This window comes from Syngnathus typhle, linkage group LG13 (genome assembly GCF_033458585.1).
Source record: "Syngnathus typhle isolate RoL2023-S1 ecotype Sweden linkage group LG13, RoL_Styp_1.0, whole genome shotgun sequence".
In the NCBI taxonomy this organism is placed as follows: Eukaryota; Metazoa; Chordata; class Actinopteri; order Syngnathiformes; family Syngnathidae; genus Syngnathus; species Syngnathus typhle.
Window position 1 is genome coordinate 12462160 of NC_083750.1, and position 26933 is coordinate 12489092.

The window sequence follows — 26933 nt, forward strand, 5'->3', positions numbered from 1 at the left end:
TTTTTCTGCTGGGGATGAAAAGGACTTTTTGGGATGTGGGAAGATAGACAAAAAGCGCCAATTGTCGGCCAATGAATTCCTTTGGAATCATTTCTCACTTGGAACCAAAGAAGGACTATTTTCAGTGCTCTTTATGCATAACCAATTAGACTTTTTCCCCGAAATGTGGCTGGAGGAGTGTTGGTGACTATGCTAGAAATCGGTGGGCAGAGATAACAGATAAGAAAGACATGATGGGAAAAGGTCTCATTGTGATAAAGGTGATTCCATTAGATGAAAGGTCATTGTGGTGGGTTAGGAATGCTCAAGGTCAATCATCATCTAGTTTGATTCAATGATTCATTGACTCTTAGAGACAATTCAGCACATTATGTTCATGTTTGACAGTGAGCTTAATTGAATTTGTTTCCTACGTGAAATAGCCACGATACAAAAACAGATTAGGGACGTCGTTTCTTTGTTGTGAAGGTTAATTGAACTAGTAGTTTGAACTTTCAAAGAGGTCTCTGAACAATTACTTGATTATCCACAATTGAAAAATCGGTTCAATGGATAAATCGATGAGTTGTGGATTAATTGCAGCCCTACCTAAATAAATATTTGCTATTTGAATGCGACGTCATTACAACTACCACATTTGCATATTTCCAGTTGAAATAAATGGGCAAGGCAGGAAGTGCAAGTATCTAGTCTTATCTCAAATTGTGCAAAAAGTACACAAAGCAACATTACCATCTACTGGTACATTTCCAAGTACTACAACAGAGGCTGGGGAGTGACTGTGTCATTAAAAATACTTGAACTATTTATTCAAACCATAATTGATTGAGACGGGGATACTTTTATGTGCAAAGAAAAAAAAAAGAGACTAACTGCTGTGCTGTTGGCTCAACTGGGAAATTTTCCTTTGTGGTGTGTTTGATTAATATTCATGGATTATTTGTAATCTTTGCTATTAATGCCATTGGTTTGGAAAACAATGGAATTCAAGAAAAAAAAAATCAAACCATAAGGGACTCCTTGTGATCCTTTCTGTACTTTAATTCATACACGAGTAATGAACCTTATTGAAGTGATTTTATTTTCAAATGTTTGAAGGGCAAAACAATGCTAAAAGCCTTTTCAGTCAAGAATATCACTGAACAGTGCGCGCTTGTTTAACTGACCGGTTTGAATCTCCATCCAGTTTTTCATTCTGTTGCCAAAGTGGGAAAGAGCAAATTTGGCCCACACATGGCGAGCAAACTGATCTGACCTCAGCTGGTGTTCATTTGACACTGGAAGTGAGAAAGGACACAAGTTCAGTCACATAGGAGAATACCGTAAATCCAAAAACGCTTGGACGTGAATCATATTACCAAGCTCTTCTGCAATCTTTTGCCTATGACTGACAGACGCGCTGCTCCATATGGCCTCCAGTACTCGACTACCCACCTTGGAGCATGCCATTTGACCAAAATGACCCTGGGAGCAAATGGGGGAAAAAAAGAAGAAGAAATGCTCACAATGTTTGGAGACTTGAAGAAAGAGTCAAGTCAAGGGTGCTACCAGAAGTGTTTCGATGCACATAGAGGCACTTCTTCAGGGAGTTGTACTTTTACCTCCGAGCAGGTCAATAACACTTGTTCACAGAATCAATCCAGTGTTCGTACCTCCAGCCTCTTGAGGATCTTGCCTCTTGCCTTGTCGCTGCATGTGGTGATGAGCGCCTGGAGGACGTGGCCGCCAAAGGAGTTGGACGCCAGTGTCAAGAGGTCCGCTGGGGTTAGCGTGCGCAGACTGTCGAAGAGGATGGAGCGTTCCTGGAACTTGGCGAGGGCCTGCACCAGCAGGGAGCCGTGATAGCAGATGGATGACAGAGGGACCTAGACGACACAAGCTGTCAGTGCCTGAAGGACTGTTTAGTACTGTTATTCACAGGTTTTCCACTTGAGACCTAAAAATGTTGCAAGTTCACCTCTGTTTGTACACCGCCCTCTGCTGTGTCAGAGTGGTAGTACACATCGTAGGTGAGCAGGGACATAAAGAGAGGCAGGCAGTGGACGTGGCGGCTGCCAGGTTCTGCGCAGTGGAATGCCTGAGGGCGCCACAACTCCGTTTAGCAGAAAGGAACATTTGTTCCAAATAAGTCTTTGAGAACATCCAAACTTACCGTGAGTAAACACTGCATCAATTCTGCTTGGCGCTCTTCGGCTTCTGCACAGCTTTCTGCCAGCTGCACAATCACACCCATGTGACCTGCAGCCAAGATGGCCTCCACGCCTTGGACTAACTCGTCGAATAACTTGGGAAACTTCAACCACAGAGAAACACATCCATCGGTCATCCTTGCTGTAGTCCAACTTTTTCTCCCAAACCCACCAGTTTCAATTTGGCTGACGCTGCAGTCAGTCTCTGTACAGGGAAGTTGGCGATTGGATGGAGTGCAAGTTCAACCAGCTGACCCTTGAGCTCATTCTTGTAAAGGTCTTGCAGAGGAGATTTGGAGGACAGCTGAATAACGGTATCAACAAGGCGACTGGAAGTCTGGTCCTTCAGGAATACCAGGAGCGGACTAAAACAAAAGCAGAGCAGTGAGAAACTGCTTTTCTTTTCTGTGGCTATAAAACGACATTTCAAGTCAGACCTAACTCCTGGAGCAGCGGGGCAACTTTTCAAGTATTCCATGATGTCCTTGATTAGCCGCTTACAAAGTTTGGGCCGTTTCCTGTGACATACAGTCAGCATGGTCTGGAATACCGCACTGGACTGCAAGTTTGTGATGCTTACTAGCAAGAGACGGCACAAGACAAAAGAAACCGGCCATCAAAACCATCACTCAATTCCGCAAATAACTCTGCAGCATGTAGTATGGTGAACTTACGTTTAACGTTGACCATCAAAGCCTCTGTGAGGCTTTTCAGCTCATACCAAAAAGATGTAGGAATCTCAAAGTCAACCAACTGAGGAGAAACATGGCGGTCTTTTGCGGCTTGTAGAAAAGAAATAAATCAATGACAGAAAGAAAATGGACGTAAAAGTGAGCGTGTGTGTGTTTACCTGGACGTGACGGGATGCGGGGAGGTCCCAGGCAGCCCGCCAGCACATGCAAAAGTGTGCGGACGACGTGAGAACCGTAGACATGTTGGAGGAACTCTGCGCTGTTGTCTCTCACCACCTGACTTAAGGATAACACTTGGACCACCAGAGCATCCTCACTCTCCTCTTCTTCTTCTTTTGCTGATTTGATTAAACACATGGAAAACATGATACAAAAAATGGTCAGTCCTGTTTGGTGTTACCAAGAAAGCGAAGCACAACGATTCAACCTACCTGCCGAGGAGGCCACCTTTCTGAGTGCACTCTCCACAACATGGCCGCCACAACGGTCACAACAGACGCCTTTGAATTCTCCAGCCAGTTCAGCCATTACTTCTGCCACCTGATCAGGGCTCGACTGCTCAAACAGGCGCTGCAGCGTGATGCTCCCGGTGCTATTCATTGCCACCACGCTCGCTTCACCTTTGACTTCGCTCAGAACATTTTTTAAAAACACATCTGCGGGAAAACACGTCAAACGCACTTGATGCTGTGTATTGTTACAAGTCTAAAAGGAGGATTGCCAACACCCTTACCTCTGTCCTCAGCATGTTCAAAGTCTTCTTGCAGTTTTTCTCCAACACGCCGGTAATAGCCAACGGTGGCACTATCCAGTCGCTTTTTTCCGCCATCTCCTTCTGTCTTTGACTCATCTTGAAGTTTTTTCCTCTTGCGTTCTCCTGCATGGTCTGCTTCCTGGGCTCTCTTCTTATCACCTCTTTTCAATGGCTTCTCGACCTCTGGCATCTTTTAAGTCAGCACAATATGCAGCTTAGTGTCATGACAACTGACAACAAAAAGAACCTTTTTACCTTTTCAAATGGTTTGGCCAAAGAAGTTGACGGATGACGTCACTGCTCTAGCCACCTTAACTCGACGATAATGAGAAACTCTTGGGAGAGCGTGCAAAATGGATGAGATGAGCAAGAGTAATTCAAGTGTGAAAGTAATCAATTCATGCCCTAGTTCAAAAAGTAAACTCCTGGAAACTATTTGAATCTCAGTGTTGCACATACGTCCTGAAATATTGAGTCTGGTCGATTTCTGAAAATGTATAAAATTGCAACGTCTTGACAGAAAGTTAACTATGTGCGAAAACCTCCTAACGTAAAGTATTTTGGAACAAAATTTAGCATGGGCTTCAAAATCTCAGAAAAATAAAAACTCACGTGCAGTGTAAGGGCGAAACGATTCCACTTCCTGCTATACAGCGTACGTCACATCCGTCACATTTTCTTCTTCTGTGATTTGTTGTCGGAGCACAATTCTGCACGTTGACGCCGTCTAGTGGTGCACCCACAATAAAACATGCATGGTGATTGCATGTATTCTCAAACAATTGATTTCTTTTGCTTAAAGAGGTGTCCTCATTTTCTCACAACCCCTGAAAAAGTACTTTTATTTCCCTGAACTGTTTTGAGTGTACAACAATTTCTTAGAGGTTAGAGAAAATAATCACACACGACATTCTTTTATTTTGAAAACAAAACAAATTGAAGACAAAAAGCACTTTTAGATAGACACCAACAAAGAACTCTTGTTCAATGCACAGATTTTTTTTAAATTGAATGTCATTTTGGACAAAAAGTAACAGCGGTGAGAGTAGTGCCAGTCATATCCAGTGTTCAATAGATGTCACCGGTGTGGCTTTAGGGATGCAACCATTCAAGTCAAAATATCACACGAATCGAAAAAGTGAAGAAGCACTGCGCAAGGCGTGACTTGTGAACAAATTGACAATAAAGCAGACTTTGACTTGCCATCCGTGTTCATCCAATAAACCCTTTTGCCAGCGTGCGCAGTGTCAAATTAGGAGGCGACTGAGGGGCAGCACAACATTCGTCGTCATGCAAATTTATGGCGGACATATTCCATCACTAAATCAAGGGAAATACAAGAGAACAATGACGCACTTCTGGTCTTCCAAGACCGAATGACTGTCACATTTGCTGAACCGTTCGACCCCAACATATGCACATAAACTGTATCATTGCATGAAGCTACATCTATACACTATATTCATATGGTAAAGCTGCTCACTGCGGCAGCCATGTTGGCTCTTCTGTCTTGTTATTGAATTGTGGCTGAAAGAGGCGTGTCCCCCTCATGAGGTCTGTCATGTTTGTAGTGAAAAATCGCTGGCTATACAAAAGCCTGACCAAATGACCAGTGGCTGTCCAATTAATGATTAGTCTTCCGTTTTGACAGCTTCTTTATGATGGCCTGATGGTCAACACCTACACTGGCCACCAGTCCTCCTTCATTCAGCGGATGGTCACTGTAGTCAATTTCCTCGCCCTCCAAAGTTGTCATGTGGCCACCTACAAAACATGATGAGATGTGAGTGTATTGTAGAGCCCATTGGAAGACACATTACAGGGTAAATCCCTTTTGGGTGGTGGCCCAAGAACAAGGTTTTCACATTGAAGGGTCAAAAAGGTCCATTTTAAAAAGTCGACTGAAGATTACCGAGTGCCGAAAGTAGCGCCGCACCAGCACATATGTCCCACTTCTTAATCAGGGTGATGTGGACGTAAACATCTGCTTGGTCCATGGGCTCTTTATCACCTGAAGGCATCTGCAAGAGTGACAGGACCTTATACCCTGTGGGGAGAAAAGATTCGATCCAATACATATTTTATTATTGACGGCAACATAAAGATACATCGAGCAGCGCTCGACTCACCTGCTCCTCCTGCTGCTATAATTGTGGTGCTGTTTCCAAAAACATCATGAATGAAGTTTTGCACTTGTCCCGAGTGGGAACGGGACACGATTACTTTAGGAGGGTCCATGTTGTAGGATGAGCGAGGAAACATATTGGTTCCCTCATTCACAGCTGCCCAGGCTGTGAGAGACAGGGAGGGGGGGAATTCAATGAGACGTTGAAACTTTATTTTCTCATCACTCTGTACACACAGGGTTGTTATTCTTGCCTTGGGCGGTAAGGTGGAAGAATAAACAGAAAGCCTCCCTCACTGCGAGTAGTAGGATTGTGTATAATGTCTACCCGCCCCTGGCTGTACCGCACCTCTCAGCTAAGTCAACTTGGATAGTTGAATTTTTTTCAATACACTTACCAGTGAAGCCAGTGAATGGCTGGTGTATGACACCAATGACTGGTTGACCGCCAACAGCCACGCATACCATTGTCGTCACATACTGGACCAGGGTTTCTGGGAAATGGAGGAGAAGCTATTAGGATAGCAACCAAAAGAGCGGGGTACAGGGACCGCAGTTTGAAAAACACAGCTCGAAAGCATGACGATACTGAACCTGTGTATTCCTGTGTGGCATCTAAAGGATCAATCCACACAGTGACGCTCTCAGGAGGGACTTCCTTGTGTCCGTCGATCTTTTCTAGTATGTCTGCTGGAATGTCCCGACTCCACAATAAAGTCTTATCCACAAAGTTGTCATGTTCCTCACTGTTCACCTGGCATAAAAAAAAAAAAAAAAAAAATCCTAGTTTACCAATTTGTGTGAATTTCTGAGCAAAATTAATATGACTAGTGTTTTTAGTTGAAATACTAACTACAAGTTTTATATTATAAACAAAACCAAAAGCATACCTTGATCTCTGGGAAGGTGTTCTTAATAAGGTTGTACATTTTTCTGTGTGACAGCAAGTCCCCCATGGTAAGAAGCTCAATGGCACCCTCCTTTGTCTTCCCCTTCGATTTCTCCTTCAGACCGTTTTCATCACGCACCTTCTTCACCTATGTAATAAAACACAAATATGTCCATTATTCTTATCACGGTCATAACCAACAGTTTAGGGGTACTTTGAACAAAAACTTGTTTTTCACCTCTTTGCCTCCAAGAACTGCCGCCTCCACCGATACAGCCAGAAGTTCTCGCAGATTGATGTTGCTCCTCCGGCTGCAAAAGAAATGACAATAAAATAAGAAAACAATCATCTTGGCTGCAGAAAAGATTTTGAATTTAGACTGGAAAAGCACATATATATATATATATTTATAACAACCACTATGAGCTAGCAGGAAATAAACGCGCAAAACGTTTAATCTGGAACCTGGAAAAGACACACCCATCATTTTTGACACGTTTTTTTTTTTTTTTTCTTTTATCACAGAATTTGAAATAAAAGTAGAACATATTAGCTATCTGATCATTCCATCCAGATTTCTTAATCTTGGAATAAAATCTTTCGAGTTTCATCCAGCCCTAGTTTGGTGGATAGGGGACTCACCTGAAAGCAGCCAGTCTGCTGGAGATGACACCGGCGTAAAGGTGGTAAAAGACGCCGAGTGCTAGAAGGCAGAACACGGCCACACCGAAAGGAGACAAGCGTATACCCATCGGAGACATAATGACCGATATGCTCTTGATTTATCGGACAAAACGGAGCAATCCGATCACTAGCTACGTGGCGTGGCTATTGCGGCACCTTTAGATTCGAAACGAAGGCTCCGTCGCGCATTAACTCAAATTTGAAGGTGGACATGCGAAGTTATTACAAATTAAGCATAACAAATCAACTGTTAGTGCAGGGCTGCCCAAAAAAAGGCAAGCGTGTCTTCCATTGATCACTAGTCGTTAAGCAAGATTGCACCGACTAAATTCTCCAAACTTGCGATGGTGTCTTTTGCTGGAATCGACATTCCCGTTCAAATTAGGAGCTCCTAAATCCGAAAGTAGTAATGGTTGGTGGAGTGACGAGTTTAAACGTGAACAATCCCGTCTCTGTTCACGCATCCTCCTTTTCAACGGACACCAGGGTCAGCTGACGTCAACATCTTTTCCGGGTTGATACGAAGTCGTCATCACTGTGGGACAGCTAGGGTCAGCTGACGTAAACATCTTTTCCGGGTTGATACGATGTCGTCATCACTGTGGGACAGCTATAGAATAAACACGCACGCTCTTTCTTATTTCATAAAAATGTCAAAAGCAAGATTGAAATAAAAAAAAGTCTTTGTACAAATACATACATCCTGCAGTGTTTAAAATGTTGCATTTCACAACAATGAAAGGAAGGAGAATTTTCAAACTAAATTCACTTTTCCATATTTGAGTCTCATTGGGCCTCTGAAAAGTCATTGAATTATTATTTCTGTATTGAGTATTCTTTCTGCTCGGGACTCTGAATAAATCGTATTCTTTTATTGTTTGATTTTTTTTTATTCTTTCATGACGCTTTTTCATTTTTTTTGTTTTGTTTTAAATGAGTATCAGTGACGATACCAGTCTTATATCAAGGTATCGGTGCAGTGAGCGTTTCACCATCATTGTCTTTGGGATTACAAACAGTGCAGATGGCCTTTTTGTCCATCTAGCTTTGTTGTACATCTCCACACTTTTCATGGTGTTGGCTTCTTGACTGAAATATGGTAGGAATTCAGCACCTCCTCTGACACAACGTCTGGAGCGCGACTCATGAGGTCATGACCACGAAATGACTTTGGGAAGGCGATGACATCACGTATGCTGGAAGCAGCCACCATGATGGAAACCAGCCGGTCCAAACCTAAAAGAATGAAAGTATTATCATTTCAGTTGTAATACAATATATCCTTAATATTCCATTGGCGGAAAACAACAACAACATGTATTCTGTTAAGATAACCATACACGCCATACACGTCTTTTCAGTTTTTCTCATTTGGATAGAAACCGTTTTTATATGTTACATTTAAATACTGCAATACAATTCACATATTAATCCAATTGTAACTAATGCTTTATTTACATTCTATATATTAAAGAAATAATAAACAACCGTAAGGAAACCGAAAATAAGGAAAACAAAAACAGTTGAATTGAGGTCAACGCACGTTTTTTGAACTTGAAAAACTCAGTCATAGAATCTTACCAAGAGCAATACCACCATGTGGCGGCGCGCCAGAGTCCAAAGCCTCAAGCAGGTGAGAAAGAACACCGAGATCCTCCTGAGGAGAAAAATGTTTGAGTTGAGAAGCCTAACAAATGGTTGTAATTGTGTGCATTCTACTTCCACAAGTAAACAAAGAAACTTTTCTATATCAGCCGGATGTGTGCGCGTATCATTTCCAAATGTATCACCTTGAGGATATTCTTTAAAACGTGACGTTGCTCTGAAGCCTTGTGGATACGAATTGAACCGCCTCCAATCTCACAGCCGTTCAACACAAGGTCGTAGTGTTGGCCACGAACCTGGAATAAAAAAAAATAAAAAAAGTCCTCCCTTACAACTAAATGATTTAGCTCCTCATCCATAAATGAAATGCAAATACAGCAGTAACATACTTTTTGCGGCTCCGTGTAAAGCAACTGGGTGTCTTCCGCCACTGGAGCAGTAAATGGATGATGGGCCGACTCAAGCTCTTCCGGATTGTCTTCTTTAGGCAAGAAGAGAGGGAAATCCACCACCCACAGAAAATAAAAGGCCGATGAGTCACGGACTGTCAAGCCATGACACTCCAGGAGCTCCGCACACTGCAAACGAAGACTACCAAGCATTGGGCGCTGAAAACAAAACAGATACATTACATTTCATTTAAAAAAAAAAAATGCTTTATACGGCAAAAATGTTGATGACTACAAATGAGGAAGGCCTTTCATACCAGAAGTTCACAAGGACCAGCAGCTATCAGTAGCAGGTCGCCTGGTTTGGCGGCAGTCTTCCTCAGTAGAGCATCAGTGTCAGAGGCAGACAACAATTTCTTCAGAGGAGACTTCAGCGTTCCATCTTCTCTGACCAGCACCACACTCACCTCCTTGAGACCGTAGTTGACATGATATCACCGTTAATGTGGTTTTACTGGCTTTATTGGTGGCACTGGGATGTGCTCACAATTATTCACTTGGGCCTTTTCTATATGCATTTCGCATGCTTTAAATTAGCCGTCATGCGAAAGAAAATGTTTCTTAGAAACGTTATTGTCAAATGGTGTTGACATTTTTTCCACTTCATTTTCTAAGTATGATTTACTCTGAGGTTTCCAGTGGTAAACTGATACTGAAAGACATTATTAAACCTCGGTGGATTCATATCATTTCCATCCCCACGACGTGCGCCAAAAGAAATAAAAGTGCTATCTATAATAAGCATTTGAAATACTTCAATTATTTTACTACAGTACAAAGAAAAAGTGATTCACTTACCTGGTTAAAATTAGTCTTCGATGATTGTTTCAGTTCTTCTAAATCTTTCCCAGTAAAAAGTTCCTGAAATGAATTCGAAAAAAGACAACAATAATAGGAATTTGTTTCTACCAAAAGAAAGAGGTTTGTTTGCTCTTACACTTCCACTGGGGACACAGATGGCCAAAACGGAGCTTCCGGGTTTGCCAACAGCTGATTTGAAGAAACCAATATTTGTGGACAGGAAAATATCTCGGAGGTCCATCAGCTGAATACAAAGGAATGACAGAGGTTCAATGTTAGTGGTGCAGGATGAACATCTTTGGAAAGACTAAACCAGCCTTTTCTTTGTGTGCGTGTCTGAAGGCAATGAGAAGATAAAATCCAGGTCAATATTATTGCTTATTATGTGATATCACACCTTCATGTCAAATCTTGTATCAGGTTTGTCCACCCCATAGTCCCTCATGGCCTCTTTGTATGTCATGGTTGGGAAAGGAACCATGAGGGGGCCTTTCTCTGTAGGCCACGAGTATTTCAACAAACCTTCCACCAGGGACATGATGCCCGTCTGGTCCACAAAAGACATTTCGATATCAACCTGCAGAGTCACAACAACAATAAGGCTGAGAAAATAAAATAAAAAATACAGAAGTCACTGTTATGGAGACATACTACGCGGAAGGGCAAGAAGTTACCTGGGTGAACTCAGGCTGCCGATCTGGTTTGGAGCCTTCGTCTCGATAGCAGCGAGCAACCTGGAAGTACCTGGGGGCAGTAATTTATTTCATTTCATTTGTGCGAGCAAATATTGGAAGAAAAAATACTTACTGTACCAATCAAAAGTTTAGAGTAGATTGTAAATTCGGTACAAATTCGAGCAAGACTGTGGACCGAAAGTCATTCCGGGTCATAAACAATCTTCCGCATTACAAATCTCATACCAAGAAGTTGATTATGCCTACTGTGAAGAATCTAAATTACGGAACATAGTGTTTTGATCTTGTTTCTTGATTACCAAATAATTCCATATTTTATTTTTTCATAATATCAATGACTTAACTATTAATATTCAATTAAAATAAAAAAGACTGAATTACAGGGTGCTTCCAAACTTTTCACTGCTACTGTATTTTCTCCTAACAAAGGAGACCATTTTTAAACTGCTGATTTACGAAGTAAACGCTGAGAGAGCGGGTCGTGAAAATAATTGTTGCCATCGACAAATGACTGCATCGTCCCTCCCCACCTGTCAATTCCGGCCACCATGAGAAGCTGCTTGAACTGCTGTGGACTTTGAGGGAGGGCATAGAAACGACCCGGGTCTCTGGATGGAACCACAAACTCTTTGGCTCCCTGATACCAGCAGAAACAGTTGGATGGCTCAAGATTTGCAAGGTAACAAATGTGGCAAAACTGCAGAGTACCATTGATGCATTTGGGCATTGTGCTCGACTCGGTCAGTATTTGGTACGTAAAGCTTTTCACTCAATGAGTCTGTTCTATGAAAGGGTGATTTCACTCTTCACCTAAACGGCTTCGATTCGAGATAATGGCTGTCTGTCAAGCTTGCACTGTGTGATCTTATGTTCTATTTCTAACACTGGTTTCACTGGCTGTACCAGCTTTGTCTGCTTCTGGGCCATATGTCAAGTCGTTTTTGGACTAGAGTCAATAATCTACTGTCGCTGTACACATTGACTCCAAAAGCAAATACAGTCTTTACATTCGACTAAAACACACAATGTCTACAAACCCATTTCTGTCGCCACTCGACAGAAAATGAATGGTATTGCCCTCCTATATGGACAGGAGGGTAAAGCAAACTTACACTTACCCCTGGTGTTCTTTTAAACAATGTCGGTGTTTCGACATCAACAAAATCTAAAAAGACAAAAGTAGGAAAAAAAAAGAATGTCATTTCTTGTTTTTTCATGCATGCAAAGAACATCATTTTCCATACCGTGTACATTACAAAGATATTCCCTCATCTTCATCACGAGTTGGGACCTCAGTCGGAGGTTCTTCTGCAAGCGAGAAGACCTCAGGTCTAGGTAACGGAACTGCATGCGTAAAGACTCTGATTTCTGGGGAGCAGACAACGCAGCGTCATTAAGAGTGCGAGGAGCAACGTGGAGTCACTTACTTGAACAAAGTCTTTGATTTCAAACGGCAACTTCTGGCACACGTTGAAAACTTCCACATGCTCAGCGAGGACTTCAACGTCACCAGTTGGCATCCCCTGGCATAACCACAACATGATTACTAGAGCATCTCGAAAACACACGGAACATGAGATGATTGAATCCGGTCCATTTAGCGCACCTTGTTTTCATGTCCCGCTGGCCGTTGCCTAACTGTCCCAGTAACCTTGATGACAGACTCAGCTGTGAGATTACACAGTACTTCTTTAAGATGGTGTGCACTCTAAAAAACAAGAGAAGACTTGTTTTGTTTTTTCCAAGTAGCAGAAAGCAAGAATCTAAAGGCCATCTGCAGACAATAATGACAATACCAAATAAGATCATGGTGAATAATTACTTCCTGCTGAGGTATAAGGACTTGGGTGAGGCCACTGAAGTCTCGGAGAATGACAAACAGGTCCTGTCTGTGGAAGACAATTGTTGCAAATGTCGCAGTAGGAAAAAAGAAACATTTATATGCCCGCTTACATGCCCCCTTTTTCTTGTGCTTACTTAAATGGGCCCTGACATGAAATTCTCGAAATATTCATCCCAGCCCACCCTGACTATGTCCCCAAAGTTGTGAGTAAAAACAACCAATGTTCCCCTGGCCTATGGCTGCGATTTTATTGATTGAACTCCATACTGGGCTTGTGTTAACTTGGATAATAATACATTTTTAAAAAGCACCTCAGGTATTGGACCCATCCACACAATGTGACCTTGTCACCAACATGCTCAGATCTTAGTTGTCCACAGGTATGACTCCTAAAAGACAAAGAGCTGCTCCCTGAGGATAAAAAAAAAGCGGGATAGTGACACACTTATTACATATTTATTTCAATTAAACAGCTACTGAAGTCCAAATGGTTATATTAGACTATGCAAACGTATTTGGACAAGTTATAATATGTTCCTTCATCAAAACTATGACGCAGTTATCTCATTATTAAAAGAACAAGGAAGAAGGAATAAAATAACAATGGTCAAAAAATGCTACTGATTTACTTTTGCTGTGGATGCACTGCAGCTAAATCCGATTGCTTGTGCCAGACCCCAATGAACATGACACGCGATGGAGGCTACCTGTCAAACGGGAATTGTCAGGACAGCTCAGGTGTCTGACTTGTGGTCTCCGAATGAGCTTTCTTTGACTTGAAGATGAACTTAAGTGCCGATAAGAAACTCCACGAGCTCCAAGTGCACAGAGTGTTCTCCGCACCATGTATCTGCACGTTGTTGCCATTGTGTCGTTATTTCATTAGGATGATTTCTCGTTGCTGGAACAAGTCATGCAAAAATGAGTTTGCCTCTCGAGGAAAAAGAATAACAATAGAAAAATAAAAAGCTGGACAAACTGCTCGCTAACAAATTTTTGTCCATTTTCGATTCAATCCAATTCGGCGTACGCTCTTTTTAATACACATTTAAGAACACCGGAAGACGGAAGAGAGACTCGGTTGAATTACTTCCTGTCTCATGCCGGATATATATCTGAAAGGTGACGGTATTTCTCTGGTGGTTGACGCCAGATGGCGGCCATCTTACGTTGCCACCGTAATGTACTTTCTGAACTTTCCATCTTACGTTGCCATAGTCATGTACTTTCTGCACTTTCCAGTACGTGTGTTAGTAATGTGCATTGCAATTCATTTGAGTGAACTGAATCTTTAGAATCACTCAAAAGAATCGTTCAACGAATCGTTAGCAAACATTAGTTAGTCCAATGTCTCCTCATCTGGAGTGCATTCGCAAATACACCAACAGCGCCTCCAAATGGCTCCAAGTAGTTTTTTATTGTGTGAAGGCGAAGGCCTTCACACATATGTTATTCTACACCATTCTCTATTATTATTGTGTGAAGGCGAAGGCCTTCACACATATGTTATTCTACACCATTCTCTATTATTATTATTATTATTATTCTTCTATTTTATTCTCCACACTTTTTCGACACGTTTCATCTTCCACATAATTCATCCGATTCACTCCATTCCACTTTTCACGTATTCCAAATATTCACGCGACGAGCGCTTCCATTTTTCTCGTTCCGAAAATTTACCGATTCCGCAAAATTCCCAAAATTCCGACAAATTTTTCCCCATTCATTCTTAATGGCACATTCTACATTTCACATTTACGTCGTTCCAATTTCAAATTCACATCATTCAACACATTCTAATCACATTCGGAAGGATTCTCGACATTCCCAAAATTCCCAAATTCGAAAATTTCACGTTTTCACGTTAAAAATTCCGACAAATTTTCACAAAATTTCGTTTTTCACCTCTAACTTCTACATTTTTCAACCGATTCAACTCGTTCAAACTTTCAACTGTTCATCCTTTGCCTACCTATTCCACAACGTCCCACTTACCAAAAACTTCACATCTTTTATTTTGAAATTCAACCAAAATTCTCTAAAATTTCGTTTTTCTACTCTAATTTCTACATTTTTCAACCGATTCAACCCATTCCAACTTTCAACTGTTCATTATTTTTCTACCGATTCCACAACTTCCCACTTACCAAAAGCTTCACATCTTTTATTTTGAAATTCACACCCAATTCCCTTTCCCTTCTCATTTCTACATTTTTCAACCGATTCAACCCATTCCAACTTTCAACTGTTCATCATTTTTCGACCTATTCCACAACTTCCCATTTACCAAAAACTTCACATCTTTTATTTTGAAATTCACACCCAATTCCCTTTTCCCTTCTCATTTCTACATTTTTCAACCGATTCAACCCATTCCAACTTTCAACTGTTCATCATTTTTCTACCTATTCCACAACTTCCCACTTACCAAAAATTTCACATCTTTTATTTTGAAATTCAACCAAGATTCTCTCAAATTCCGTTTTTGTACTCTAATTTCTACATTTTTCAACCGATTCAACCCATTCCAACTTTCAACTGTTCATCATGTTTCTACCTATTCCACAACTTCCCAAAAACTTCACATCTTTTATTTTGAAATTCACACCCAATTCCTTTTTCCCTTCTCATTTCTACATTTTTCAACCGATTCAACCCATTCCAACTTTCAACTGTTCATCATTTTTCTACCTATTCCACAACTTCCCACTTACCAAAAACTTCAATTCTTTTATTTTGAAATTCACACCTAATTCCCTTTTCCCTTCTCATTTCTACATTTTTCAACCGATTCAACCCATTCCAACTTTCAACTGTTCATCATTTTTCTACCTATTCCACAACTTCCCACTTACCAAAAACTTCACATCTTTTATTTTGAAATTCACACCCAATTCCCTTTTCCCTTCTCATTTCTACATTTTTCAACCGATTCAACCCATTCCAACTTTCAACTGTTCATCATTTTTCGACCTATTCCACAACTTCCCACTTACCAAAAACTTCACATCTTTTATTTTGAAATTCACACCCAATTCCCTTTTCCCTTCTCATTTCTACATTTTTCAACCGATTCAACCCATTCCAACTTTCAACTGTTCATCATTTTTCGACCTATTCCACAACTTCCCAAAACCTTCACATCTTTTATTTTGAAATTCACACCCAATTCCTTTTTCCCTTCTCATTTCTACATTTTTCAACCAATTCAACCCATTCCAACTTTCAACTGTTCATCATTTTTCGACCTATTCCACAACTTCCCACTTACCAAAAACTTCACATCTTTTATTTTGAAATTCGCCACAAATTCTCCAAATATTCTACATTTCTCAAGTAATTCAACACGTTTCAACATCGTTCGGCAGCATTCCCCGAAGAAGTTATTCATACATTTCGCCTTCACACGCAATTTCTCCAGAAATTGCAAAATTCTAGTTATTGTGTGAAGGCGAAGGCCTTCACACATTGATATTGTACTTTATTATTAAACAACTTATTCCTCCCACTTTTTTGACATCTAACTACTCCCACATGCTTCAACCGATTCACCTCGTTCAACCTTTCACACGTTCCAAAAATTCATGGCACGCTTGCCAGTATTTTTCGCGTTCATAACATTTACCGTTTTTAAGTAATTAGCAAATTTGTGCCTTTTATTTCCCCATTCATTCTTAATGGCAATGTCAACCCGAGCCAGTTTCCTGTAGTGGGTTCGATTCCCACATTGGGCGTCATTAATTATTTTACTCTTTATTCTTCCCGCTTATCATTTTCAACGCTTATCATTTGTAACTAACATTCGCATTCAACATTCATTACATTAAGCAATTTCCACCACTTTGATTACGTATTCGCATTCAACAAACACATTCATTACATTAACCAATTGCAACCACGACATAGTAAGGGACTCAATTAGCTCGTGGGAAACACAAGTGATTCCAGTACACGAGCATCATTCCCGAGTGGTATCAAAACCCGCGTCAGTTCGATTCCCACATTGGGCGTCATTATTTATTTTACTCTTTATCCTTCCCGGTTATCATTTTCAACGGTTATCATTTGTAACTTTTGTCATTCGCATTCAACATTCATTACATTAAGCAATTTCCACCACTTTGATTACGCATTCGCATTCAACAAACACATTCATTACATTACCCAAATTCAACCATCACTGACGTAGGAACCTGATTAGCTCAGTTGGAAACACAATGGCTATGTCAACCTGCGTCAGTTTCCTGTAGTGGGTTCGATTCCCACATTGGGCGTCATAAATTATTTTACTCTTTATTCTTCCCCCTTATCATTTGTACCTTTTTTGTAACATTTGTAACATTTCATTTTTAACGCTTATCATTTGTACCTTTTTGTAGCATGTATTTGTAACATTTTCCCATTTATTTCACAATTATTTATTTTCCCTTTATATTCTTCCCGCTCATCATTTTTAACGCTTAACGTTTGTAAATTAACATCTGCCTTCGCCTTCACACGCAATTTCTTCCGAAATTGCAATTCTAGTTGTGTGAAGGCGAAGGCCTTCACACATTGATATTGTACTTTATTATTAAACAACTTATTCCTCCCACTTTTTTGACATCTAACTACTCCCACATGCTTCAACCGATTCACCTCGTTCAACCTTTCACACGTTCCAAAAATTCATGGCACGCTTGCCAGTATTTTTCGCGTTCATAACATTTACCGTTTTTAAGTAATTAGCAAATTTGTGCCTTTTATTTCCCCATTCATTCTTAATGGCAATGTCAACCCGAGCCAGTTTCCTGTAGTGGGTTCGATTCCCACATTGGGCGTCATTAATTATTTTACTCTTTATTCTTCCCGCTTATCATTTTCAACGCTTATCATTTGTAACTAACATTCGCATTCAACATTCATTACATTAAGCAATTTCCACCACTTTGATTACGTATTCGCATTCAACAAACACATTCATTACATTAACCAATTGCAACCACGATATAGTAAGGGACTCAATTAGCTCGTGGGAAACACAAGTGATTCCAGTACACGAGCATCATTCCCGAGTGGTATCAAATCCCGCGTCAGTTCGATTCCCACATTGGGCGTCATTATATATTTTACTCTTTATCCTTCCCGGTTATCATTTTCAACGGTTATCATTTGTAACTTTTGTCATTCGCATCCAACATTCATTACATTAAGCAATTTCCACCACTTTGATTACGCATTCGCATTCAACAAACACATTCATTACATTAACCACCGGCTCAGTGGTCTAGTGGTAGAGTGTCCGCCCTGAGACTGGAAGGTTGTGGGTTCAAACCCCGGCCGGGTCATACCAAAGACTATAAAAATGGGACCCATTGCCTCCCTGCTTGGCACTCAGCATTAAGGGTTGGAATTGGGGGGTTAGATCACCAACTGATTCCCGAGCGCGGCACCGCTGCTGCTCACTGCTCCCCTCTCCCCCAGGGGATGGATTAAAATCACACGGGGATGGGTTAAATGCAGAGGACAAATTTCACCACACCCAGGTGTGTGTGTGACGATCATTGGGACTTTAATTAATTTAATTTAATTTTAACCAGATTCAACCAGCAAGAAGGAAGGATCCTCATTAGCTCAGTCGGAAACACAATGGAAATGTCAACCCGAGCCAGTTTCCTGTAGTGGGTTCGATTCCCACATTGGGAGTCATAAATTATTTTACTCTTTATTCTTCCCCCTTATCATTTTCAACGCTTATCATTTGTACCTTTTTTGTAACATTTGTAACGTTTCATTTTTAACGCTTATCATTTGTACCTTTTTGTAACATGTATTTGTAACATTTTCCCATTTATTTCACAATTATCTATTTTCCCTTTGTATTCTTCCCGCTCATCATTTTTAACGCTTAACGTTTGTAACTTAACATCTGCCTTCGCCTTCACACGCAATTTCTTCCGAAATTGCAATTCTAGTTATTATTGTGTGAAGGCGAAGGCCTTCACACATATGTTATTCTACTCCATTCACTTTATTATTATTGTGTGAAGGCGAAGGCCTTCACACATATGTTATTCTACACCATTCTCTATTATTGTGTGAAGGCGAAGGCCTTCACACATTGATATTGTACTTTATTATTAAACAACTTATTCCTCCCACTTTTTTGACATCTAACTACTCCCACATGCTTCAACCGATTCACCTCGTTCAACCTTTCACACGTTCCAAAAATTCATGGCACGCTTGCCAGTATTTTTCGCGTTCATAACATTTACCGTTTTTAAGTAATTAGCAAATTTGTGCCTTTTATTTCCCCATTCATTCTTAATGGCAATGTCAACCCGAGCCAGTTTCCTGTAGTGGGTTCGATTCCCACATTGGGCGTCATTAATTATTTTACTCTTTATTCTTCCCGCTTATCATTTTCAACGCTTATCATTTGTAACTAACATTCGCATTCAACATTCATTACATTAAGCAATTTCCACCACTTTGATTACGTATTCGCATTCAACAAACACATTCATTACATTAACCAATTGCAACCACGACATAGTAAGGGACTCAATTAGCTCGTGGGAAACACAAGTGATTCCAGTACACGAGCATCATTCCCGAGTGGTATCAAAACCCGCGTCAGTTCGATTCCCACATTGGGCGTCATTGTTTATTTTACTCTTTATCCTTCCCGGTTATCATTTTCAACGGTTATCATTTGTAACTTTTGTCATTCGCATTCAACATTAATTACATTAAGCAATTTCCACCACTTTGATTACGCATTCGCATTCAACAAACACATTCATTACATTAACCAAATTCAACCAGCAAGAAGGAAGGATCCTCATTAGCTCAGTCGGAAACACAATGGAAATGTCAACCCGAGCCAGTTTCCTGTAGTGGGTTCGATTCCCACATTGGGAGTCATAAATTATTTTACTCTTTATTCTTCCCCCTTATCATTTTCAACGCTTATCATTTGTACCTTTTTTGTAACATTTGTAACGTTTCATTTTTAACGCTTATCATTTATACCTTTTTGTAACATGTATTTGTAACATTTTCCCATTTATTTCACAATTATCTATTTTCCCTTTGTATTCTTCCCGCTCATCATTTTTAACGCTTAACGTTTGTAACTTAAGATCTGCCTTCGCCTTCACACGCAATTTCTTCCGAAATTGCAATTCTAGTTTGTGTGAAGGCGAAGGCCTTCACACATATGTTATTCTACTCCATTTACTTTATTATTATTATTATTCTATTTTATTCCCGCCACTTTTTTGTCCCGCTTCTTCTTCCACAAAATTCATCCGATTCACTCCATTCCACTTTTCACGTATTCCAAATATTCACGACATGAGCGCTTGTATTTTTCTCATTCCGAAAATTTTCCGATTCCGCAAAATTCCCAAAATTCCGACAAATTTTTCCCCATCCATTCTTAATGGCACATTCCACATTTCACAAAATTTCGTTTTTCACCTCTAACTTCTACATTTTTCAACCGATTCAACCCATTCCAACTTTCAACTGTTCATCTTTTGCCTACCTATTCCACAACTTCCCACTTACCAAAAATTCCAAATTTTCAAATTTGAAATTCAACCAAAATTCTCTCAAATTCTGTTTTTCTACTCTAATTTCTACATTTTTCAACCGATTCAACCCATTCCAACTTTCAACTGTTCATCTTTTGCCTACCTATTCCACAACTTCCCACTTACCAAAAATTCCAAATTTTCAAATTTGAAATTCAACCAAAATTCTCCAAAATTCAGTTTTTCCACTCTAATTTCTACATTTTTCAACCGATTCAACCCATTCCAACTTTCAACTGTTCATCTTTTGCCTACCTATTCCACAACTTCCCACTTACCAAAAATTCCGAACTTTCACATTTGAAATTCAACCAAATTCTCCAAAATTTCGTTTTTCCACTCTAATTTCTACATTTTTCGACCGATTCAACCCATTCCACATTTATTCCCTTTATTCATCTTATGCTTACCACATTCACTCCCATTCACCCCCACTTCCACTATGCTTACACAATTCAACCCTTGACCCCCAATTCCAGTGTGGCGGCCATCTTGGATGACCCTGAAGTGCCACCAATGAACCCAGAATGAACCGGAAGTGCCCCAAATCAAACCGAAAGTGACCCCAAATAGACCGGAAGTGACCTCAGGTAAACCGGAAGTGACCCCAAATCAAACCGGAAGTGACCCCAAATGTACCGGAAGTGACCTTTTTAGACCGGAAATGACCCCTAATAAACCGGAAGTGACCTCAGACGAACCGGAAGTGACCCAAATTAAACCGGAAGTGACCCAAATAAACCGGAAGTGACCCCAAATAGACCGGAAGTGACCCCAAATAGACCGGAAGTGACCTCTGGTAAACCGGAAGTGACCCCAAATCAAACCGGAAGTGACCACAAATGAACCGGAAGTGACCTTTTTAGACCGGAAGTGACCCCAAATAAACCAGAAGTGACCTCAGCTAAACCGGAAGTGACCTGTTTTAAACCGGAAGTGACCCAAATAAACCGGAAGTGACCCAAATTAGACCGGAAATGACCCGAATCAAACCGGAAGTGACCTTATTTCAACACTAAGTGCCCCAAATAGCTACAATTGCTAACTTTTTCGTTTTTTGTCCGATTTAACCCGTTTCAACATTTTTACCCCAAAAGTGAACCTCTTGAGGCCGTTTTTTGTTTTTTTTCCAAATTTAGAAAGATTTTGGCGCAATTGCTTTTTTTATTTTCCCATTCATTCTCTATGGGGATTCAACATTTGCTCTAACTTCTATATTTTTCAACTGATTCAACCCGTTCCAACTTTCAACTGTACATCTTTTGCCTGCCTATTCCACAACTTCCCACTTACCAAAAATTCCAAATTCGAAATTCAACCAAATTCTCCAAAATTTCGTTTTTCTACTCTAATTTCTACATTTTTCAACCGATTCAACCCATTCCAACTTTCAGCTGTTCATCTTCTGCCTACCTATTCCACAACTTCCCACTTACCAAATATTCCAAACTTTCAATTTTGAAATTCACCACAAATTCTCCAAATATTCTACATTTCTCAAGTAATTCAACACGTTTCAACATCGTTCGGCAGCATTCCCCGAAAAAGTTATTCATACATTTCGCCTTCACACGCAATTTCTCCAGAAATTGCAAAATTCTAGTTATTATTATTATTCTCTTTTATTCTCCACACTTTTTTGTCCAGTTTCATCTTCCGCATAATTCATCCGATTCACTCCATTCCACTTTTCACGTATTCCAAATATTCACGACATGAGCGCTTGTATTTTTCTCATTCTGAAAATTTTCCGATTCCGCAAAATTCCCAAAATTCCGACAAATTTTTCCCCATCCATTCTTAATGGCACATTCGACATTTCACAAAATTTCGTGTTTCACCTCTAACTTCTACATTTTTCAACCGATTCAACCCATTCCAACTTTCAACTGTTCATCTTTTGCCTACCTATTCCACAACTTCTCACTTACCAAAAATTCCAAATTTTCAAATTTGAAATTCAACCAAAATTCTCTCAAATTCCGTTATTCCACTCTAATTTCTACATTTTTCAACCGATTCAACCCGTTCCAACTTTCAACTGTTCATCTTTTGCCTACCTATTCCACAACTTCCCACTTACCAAAAATTCCAAATTCTCAAATTTGAAATTCAACCAAAATTCTCTAAAATTTCGTTTTTCTACTCTAATTTCTACATTTTTCGACCGATTCAACCCATTCCAAATGCATTGACCTTATGCTTCCCACATTCACTCCCATTCACCCCCACTTCCACTACGCTTACACATTCAACCCTTGACCCCCAATTCCAGTGTGGCGGCCATCTTGGATTGACCCTCAAGTGCCCCCAATGAACCCAAAATGAACCGGAAGTGCCCCAAATCAAACCGAAAGTGACCCCAAATAGACCGGAAGTGACCTCAGGTAAACCGGAAGTGACCCCAAATCAAACCGGAAGTGACCCCAAATGTACCGGAAGTTACCTTTTTAGACCGGAAATGACCCTTAATAAACCGGAAGTGACCTCAGATGAACCGGAAGTGACCCAAATTAAACCGGAAGTGCCCCAAATCAAACCGAAAGTGACCCCAAATAGACCGGAAGTGACCTCAGGTAAACCGGAAGTGACCCCAAATCAAACCGGAAGTGACCCCAAACGTACCGGAAGTGACCTTTTTAGACCGGAAATGACCCCTAATAAACAGGAAGTGACCTCAGACGAACCGGAAGTGACCCAAATTAAACCGGAAGTGACCCAAATAAACCGGAAGTGACCCCAAATAGACCGGAAGTGACCTCTGGTAAACCGGAAGTGACCCTAAATCAAACCGGAAGTGACCCCAAATGAACCGGAAGTGACCTTTTTAGACCGGAAGTGACCCCAAATAAACCGGAAGTGACCTCAGCTAAACCGGAAGTGACCTGTTTTAAACCGGAAGTGACCCAAATAAACCGGAAGTGACCCAAACTAGACCGGAAGTGACCCGAATCAAACCGGAAGTGACCTTATTTCAACACTGAGTGGCCCAAATAGCTACATTTGCGCTAACTTTTTCGTTTTTTGTCTGATTTAACCCGTTTCAACATTTTTACCCCAAAAGTGAATCTCCTGAGGCCGTTTTTTTTGTTTTGTTCCAAATTTAGAAAGATTTTGGCGCAATTGCTTTTTTTTATTTTCCCATTCATTCTCTATGGGGATTCAACATTTGCTCTAACTTCTACATTTTTTAACTGATTCAACCCGTTCCAACTTTCAACTGTACATCTTTTGCCTACCTATTCCACAACTTCCCACTTACCAAAAATTCCAAATTCGAAATTCAACCAAATTCTCCAAAATTTCGTTTTTCTACTCTAATTTCTACATTTTTCAACCGATTCAACCCATTCCAACTTTCAACTGTTCATCTTTTGCCTACCTATTCCACAACTTCCCACTTACCAAATATTCCAAACTTTCAATTTTGAAATTCACCACAAATTCTCCAAATATTCTACATTTCTCAAGTAATTCAACACGTTTCAACATCGTTCGGCAGCATTCCCCGAAAAAGTTATTCATACATTTCGCCTTCACACGCAATTTCTCCAGAAATTGCAAAATTCTAGTTATTATTATTATTCTATTTTATTCCCGCCACTTTTTTGTCCCGTTTCATCTTCCACATAATTCATCCGATTCACTCCATTCCACTTTTCACGTATTCCAAATATTCACGACATGAGCGCTTGTATTTTTCTCATTCCGAAAATTTTCCGATTCCGCAAAATTCCCAAAATTCCGACAAATTTTTCCCCATCCATTCTTAATGGCACATTCGACATTTCACAAAATTTCGTGTTTCACCTCTAACTTCTACATTTTTCAACCGATTCAACCCATTCCAACTTTCAACTGTTCATCTTTTGCCTACCTATTCCACAACTTCCCACTTACCAAAAATTCCAAATTTTCAAATTTGAAATTCAACCAAAATTCTCTCAAATTCCGTTATTCCACTCTAATTTCTACATTTTTCAACCGATTCAACCCATTCCAACTTTCAACTGTTCATCTTTTGCCTACCTATTCCACAACTTCCCACTTACCAAAAATTCCAAATTCTCAAATTTGAAATTCAACCAAAATTCTCTAAAATTTCGTTTTTCTACTCTAATTTCTACATTTTTCGACCGATTCAACCCATTCCAAATGCATTCACCTTATGCTTCCCACATTCACTCCCATTCACCCCCACTTCCACTACGCTTACACATTCAACCCTTGACCCCCAATTCCAGTGTGGCGGCCATCTTGGATTGACCCTCAAGTGCCCCCAATGAACCCAAAATGAACCGGAAGTGCCCCAAATCAAACCGAAAGTGACCCCAAATAGACCGGAAGTGACCTCAGGTAAACCGGAAGTGACCCCAAATCAAACCGGAAGTGACCCCAAATGTACCGGAAGTGACCTTTTTAGACCGGAAATGACCCCTAATAAACCGGAAGTGACCCGAATTAAACCGGAAGTGACCCAAATAAACCGGAAGTGACCCCAAATAGACCGGAAGTGACCCCAAATAGACCGGAAGTGACCTCTGGTAAACCGAAAGTAACCCCAAATCAAACCGGAAGTGACCCCAAATGAACCGGAAGTGACCTTTTTAGAACGGAAATGACCCCTAATAAACCGGAAGTGACCTCAGACGAACCGGAAGTGACCCAAATTAAACCGGAAGTGACCCAAATAAACCGGAAGTGACCCCAAATAGACCGGAAGTGACCCCAAATAGACCGGAAGTGACCTCTGGTAAACCGGAAGTGACCCCAAATCAAACCGGAAGTGACCACAAATGAACCGGAAGTGACCTTTTTAGACCGGAAGTGACCCCAAATAAACCGGAAGTGACCTCAGCTAAACCGGAAGTGACCTGTTTTAAACCGGAAGTGACCCAAATAAACCGGAAGTGACCCAAACTAGACCGGAAGTGACCCGAATCAAACCGGAAGTGACCTTATTTCAACACTGAGTGGCCCAAATAGCTACATTTGCGCTAACTTTTTCGTTTTTTGTCTGATTTAACCCGTTTCAACATTTTTACCCCAAAAGTGAATCTCCTGAGGCCGTTTTTTTTGTTTTGTTCCAAATTTAGAAAGATTTTGGCGCACTTGCTTTTTTTTATTTTCCCATTCATTCTCTATGGGGATTCAACATTTGCTCTAACTTCTACAGTTTTTAACTGATTCAACCTGTTCCAACTTTCAACTGTACATCTTTTGCCTACCTATTCCACAACTTCCCACTTACCAAAAATTCCAAATTCGAAATTCAACCAAATTCTCCAAAATTTCGTTTTTCTACTCTAATTTCTACATTTTTCAACCGATTCAACCCATTCCGACTTTCAACTGTTCATCTTTTGCCTACCTATTCCACAACTTCCCACTTACCAAATATTCCAAACTTTCAATTTTGAAATTCACCACAAATTCTCCAAATATTCTACATTTCTCAAGTCATTCAACACGTTTCAACATCGTTCGGCAGCATTCCCCGAAAAAGTTATTCATACATTTCGCCTTCACACGCAATTTCTCCAGAAATTGCAAAATTCTAGTTATTCTTCTATTTTATTCTCCACACTTTTTCGACACGTTTCATCTTCCACATAATTCATCCGATTCACTCCATTCCACTTTTCACGTATTCCAAATATTCACGCGACGAGCGCTTCCATTTTTCTCGTTCCGAAAATTTACCGATTCCGCAAAATTCCCAAAATTCCGACAAATTTTTCCCCATTCATTCTTAATGGCACATTCTACATTTCACATTTACGTCGTTCCAATTTCAAATTCACATCATTCAACACATTCTAATCACATTCGGAAGGATTCTCGACATTCCCAAAATTCCCAAATTCGAAAATTTCACGTTTTCACGTTAAAAATTCCGACAAATTTTCACAAAATTTCGTTTTTCACCTCTAACTTCTACATTTTTCAACCGATTCAACTCGTTCAAACTTTCAACTGTTCATCCTTTGCCTACCTATTCCACAACGTCCCACTTACCAAAAACTTCACATCTTTTATTTTGAAATTCAACCAAAATTCTCTAAAATTTCGTTTTTCTACTCTAATTTCTACATTTTTCAACCGATTCAACCCATTCCAACTTTCAACTGTTCATTATTTTTCTACCGATTCCACAACTTCCCACTTACCAAAAGCTTCACATCTTTTATTTTGAAATTCACACCCAATTCCCTTTCCCTTCTCATTTCTACATTTTTCAACCGATTCAACCCATTCCAACTTTCAACTGTTCATCATTTTTCGACCTATTCCACAACTTCCCATTTACCAAAAACTTCACATCTTTTATTTTGAAATTCACACCCAATTCCCTTTTCCCTTCTCATTTCTACATTTTTCAACCGATTCAACCCATTCCAACTTTCAACTGTTCATCATTTTTCTACCTATTCCACAACTTCCCACTTACCAAAAATTTCACATCTTTTATTTTGAAATTCAACCAAGATTCTCTCAAATTCCGTTTTTGTACTCTAATTTCTACATTTTTCAACCGATTCAACCCATTCCAACTTTCAACTGTTCATCATGTTTCTACCTATTCCACAACTTCCCAAAAACTTCACATCTTTTATTTTG

General features: G+C 40.2%; 3 protein-coding genes across 4 annotated transcripts; all 3 read right to left on the reverse strand.

Moving 5' to 3' along the window:
- Nucleotides 1–1058: 1058 nt before the first annotated feature.
- LOC133165501 (nucleolar protein 9) lies at nucleotides 1059–4365 on the reverse strand. 2 transcript variants are annotated; one of them, XM_061295209.1, is made up of 13 exons: nucleotides 4248–4365; nucleotides 3891–3970; nucleotides 3615–3825; nucleotides 3313–3537; nucleotides 3040–3219; nucleotides 2864–2971; nucleotides 2627–2768; nucleotides 2362–2554; nucleotides 2153–2293; nucleotides 1958–2077; nucleotides 1653–1865; nucleotides 1359–1464; nucleotides 1059–1277 (listed from the first exon to the last, which is right to left on the reverse strand). In XM_061295209.1, the coding sequence occupies exons 3-13, from the start codon at nucleotides 3823–3825 to the stop codon at nucleotides 1123–1125; spliced, it is 1794 nt and encodes a 597-aa protein (XP_061151193.1). In that variant the 5' UTR covers nucleotides 3891–3970; nucleotides 4248–4365; the 3' UTR covers nucleotides 1059–1122. The 2 variants fall into 2 exon arrangements, with proteins under 2 accessions (XP_061151193.1, XP_061151194.1); XM_061295210.1 differs by having other exon boundaries at nucleotides 3891–4298.
- Nucleotides 4366–4533: 168 nt separating this feature from the next.
- On the reverse strand, nucleotides 4534–7857 carry bpnt2 (3'(2'), 5'-bisphosphate nucleotidase 2). Its single transcript, XM_061295212.1, has 8 exons — nucleotides 7292–7857; nucleotides 6888–6960; nucleotides 6651–6797; nucleotides 6355–6514; nucleotides 6159–6254; nucleotides 5765–5926; nucleotides 5548–5682; nucleotides 4534–5399 (listed from the first exon to the last, which is right to left on the reverse strand). The coding sequence occupies exons 1-8, from the start codon at nucleotides 7408–7410 to the stop codon at nucleotides 5260–5262; spliced, it is 1032 nt and encodes a 343-aa protein (XP_061151196.1). The 5' UTR covers nucleotides 7411–7857; the 3' UTR covers nucleotides 4534–5259.
- A 327-nt stretch (nucleotides 7858–8184) lies between these two features.
- On the reverse strand, nucleotides 8185–13826 carry dars2 (aspartyl-tRNA synthetase 2, mitochondrial). The gene is made up of 17 exons (XM_061295774.1): nucleotides 13434–13826; nucleotides 13038–13137; nucleotides 12706–12772; nucleotides 12490–12591; nucleotides 12311–12406; nucleotides 12128–12251; nucleotides 12002–12048; nucleotides 11414–11520; nucleotides 10863–10932; nucleotides 10586–10765; nucleotides 10325–10432; nucleotides 10186–10248; nucleotides 9645–9797; nucleotides 9328–9546; nucleotides 9124–9234; nucleotides 8915–8990; nucleotides 8185–8569 (listed from the first exon to the last, which is right to left on the reverse strand). The coding sequence occupies exons 1-17, from the start codon at nucleotides 13591–13593 to the stop codon at nucleotides 8403–8405; spliced, it is 1950 nt and encodes a 649-aa protein (XP_061151758.1). The 5' UTR covers nucleotides 13594–13826; the 3' UTR covers nucleotides 8185–8402.
- Nucleotides 13827–26933: the final 13107 nt, after the last annotated feature.

Coding starts and splice junctions, on each gene's coding strand:
- LOC133165501 (XM_061295209.1), bottom strand. CDS start 3,825: ATGCCAGAGGTCGAGAAGCCATTGAAAAGAGGTGATAAGAAGAGAGCC. Junction 2,078..2,152: donor TGATGCAGTGTTTACTCACG/GTAAGTTTGGAT, acceptor TGGCGCCCTCAG/GCATTCCACTGCGCAGAACC. Junction 1,278..1,358: donor AAAGATTGCAGAAGAGCTTG/GTAATATGATTC, acceptor TCTCACTTCCAG/TGTCAAATGAACACCAGCTG.
- bpnt2 (XM_061295212.1), bottom strand. CDS start 7,410: ATGTCTCCGATGGGTATACGCTTGTCTCCTTTCGGTGTGGCCGTGTTC. Junction 6,255..6,354: donor TGCCACACAGGAATACACAG/GTTCAGTATCGT, acceptor TCCATTTCCCAG/AAACCCTGGTCCAGTATGTG. Junction 5,927..6,158: donor GCCATTCACTGGCTTCACTG/GTAAGTGTATTG, acceptor TGTCTCTCACAG/CCTGGGCAGCTGTGAATGAG.
- dars2 (XM_061295774.1), bottom strand. CDS start 13,593: ATGGCAACAACGTGCAGATACATGGTGCGGAGAACACTCTGTGCACTT. Junction 10,249..10,324: donor TCTGTGTCCCCAGTGGAAGT/GTAAGAGCAAAC, acceptor AATTCATTTCAG/GAACTTTTTACTGGGAAAGA. Junction 9,235..9,327: donor TTTACACGGAGCCGCAAAAA/GTATGTTACTGC, acceptor TTTTTATTCCAG/GTTCGTGGCCAACACTACGA.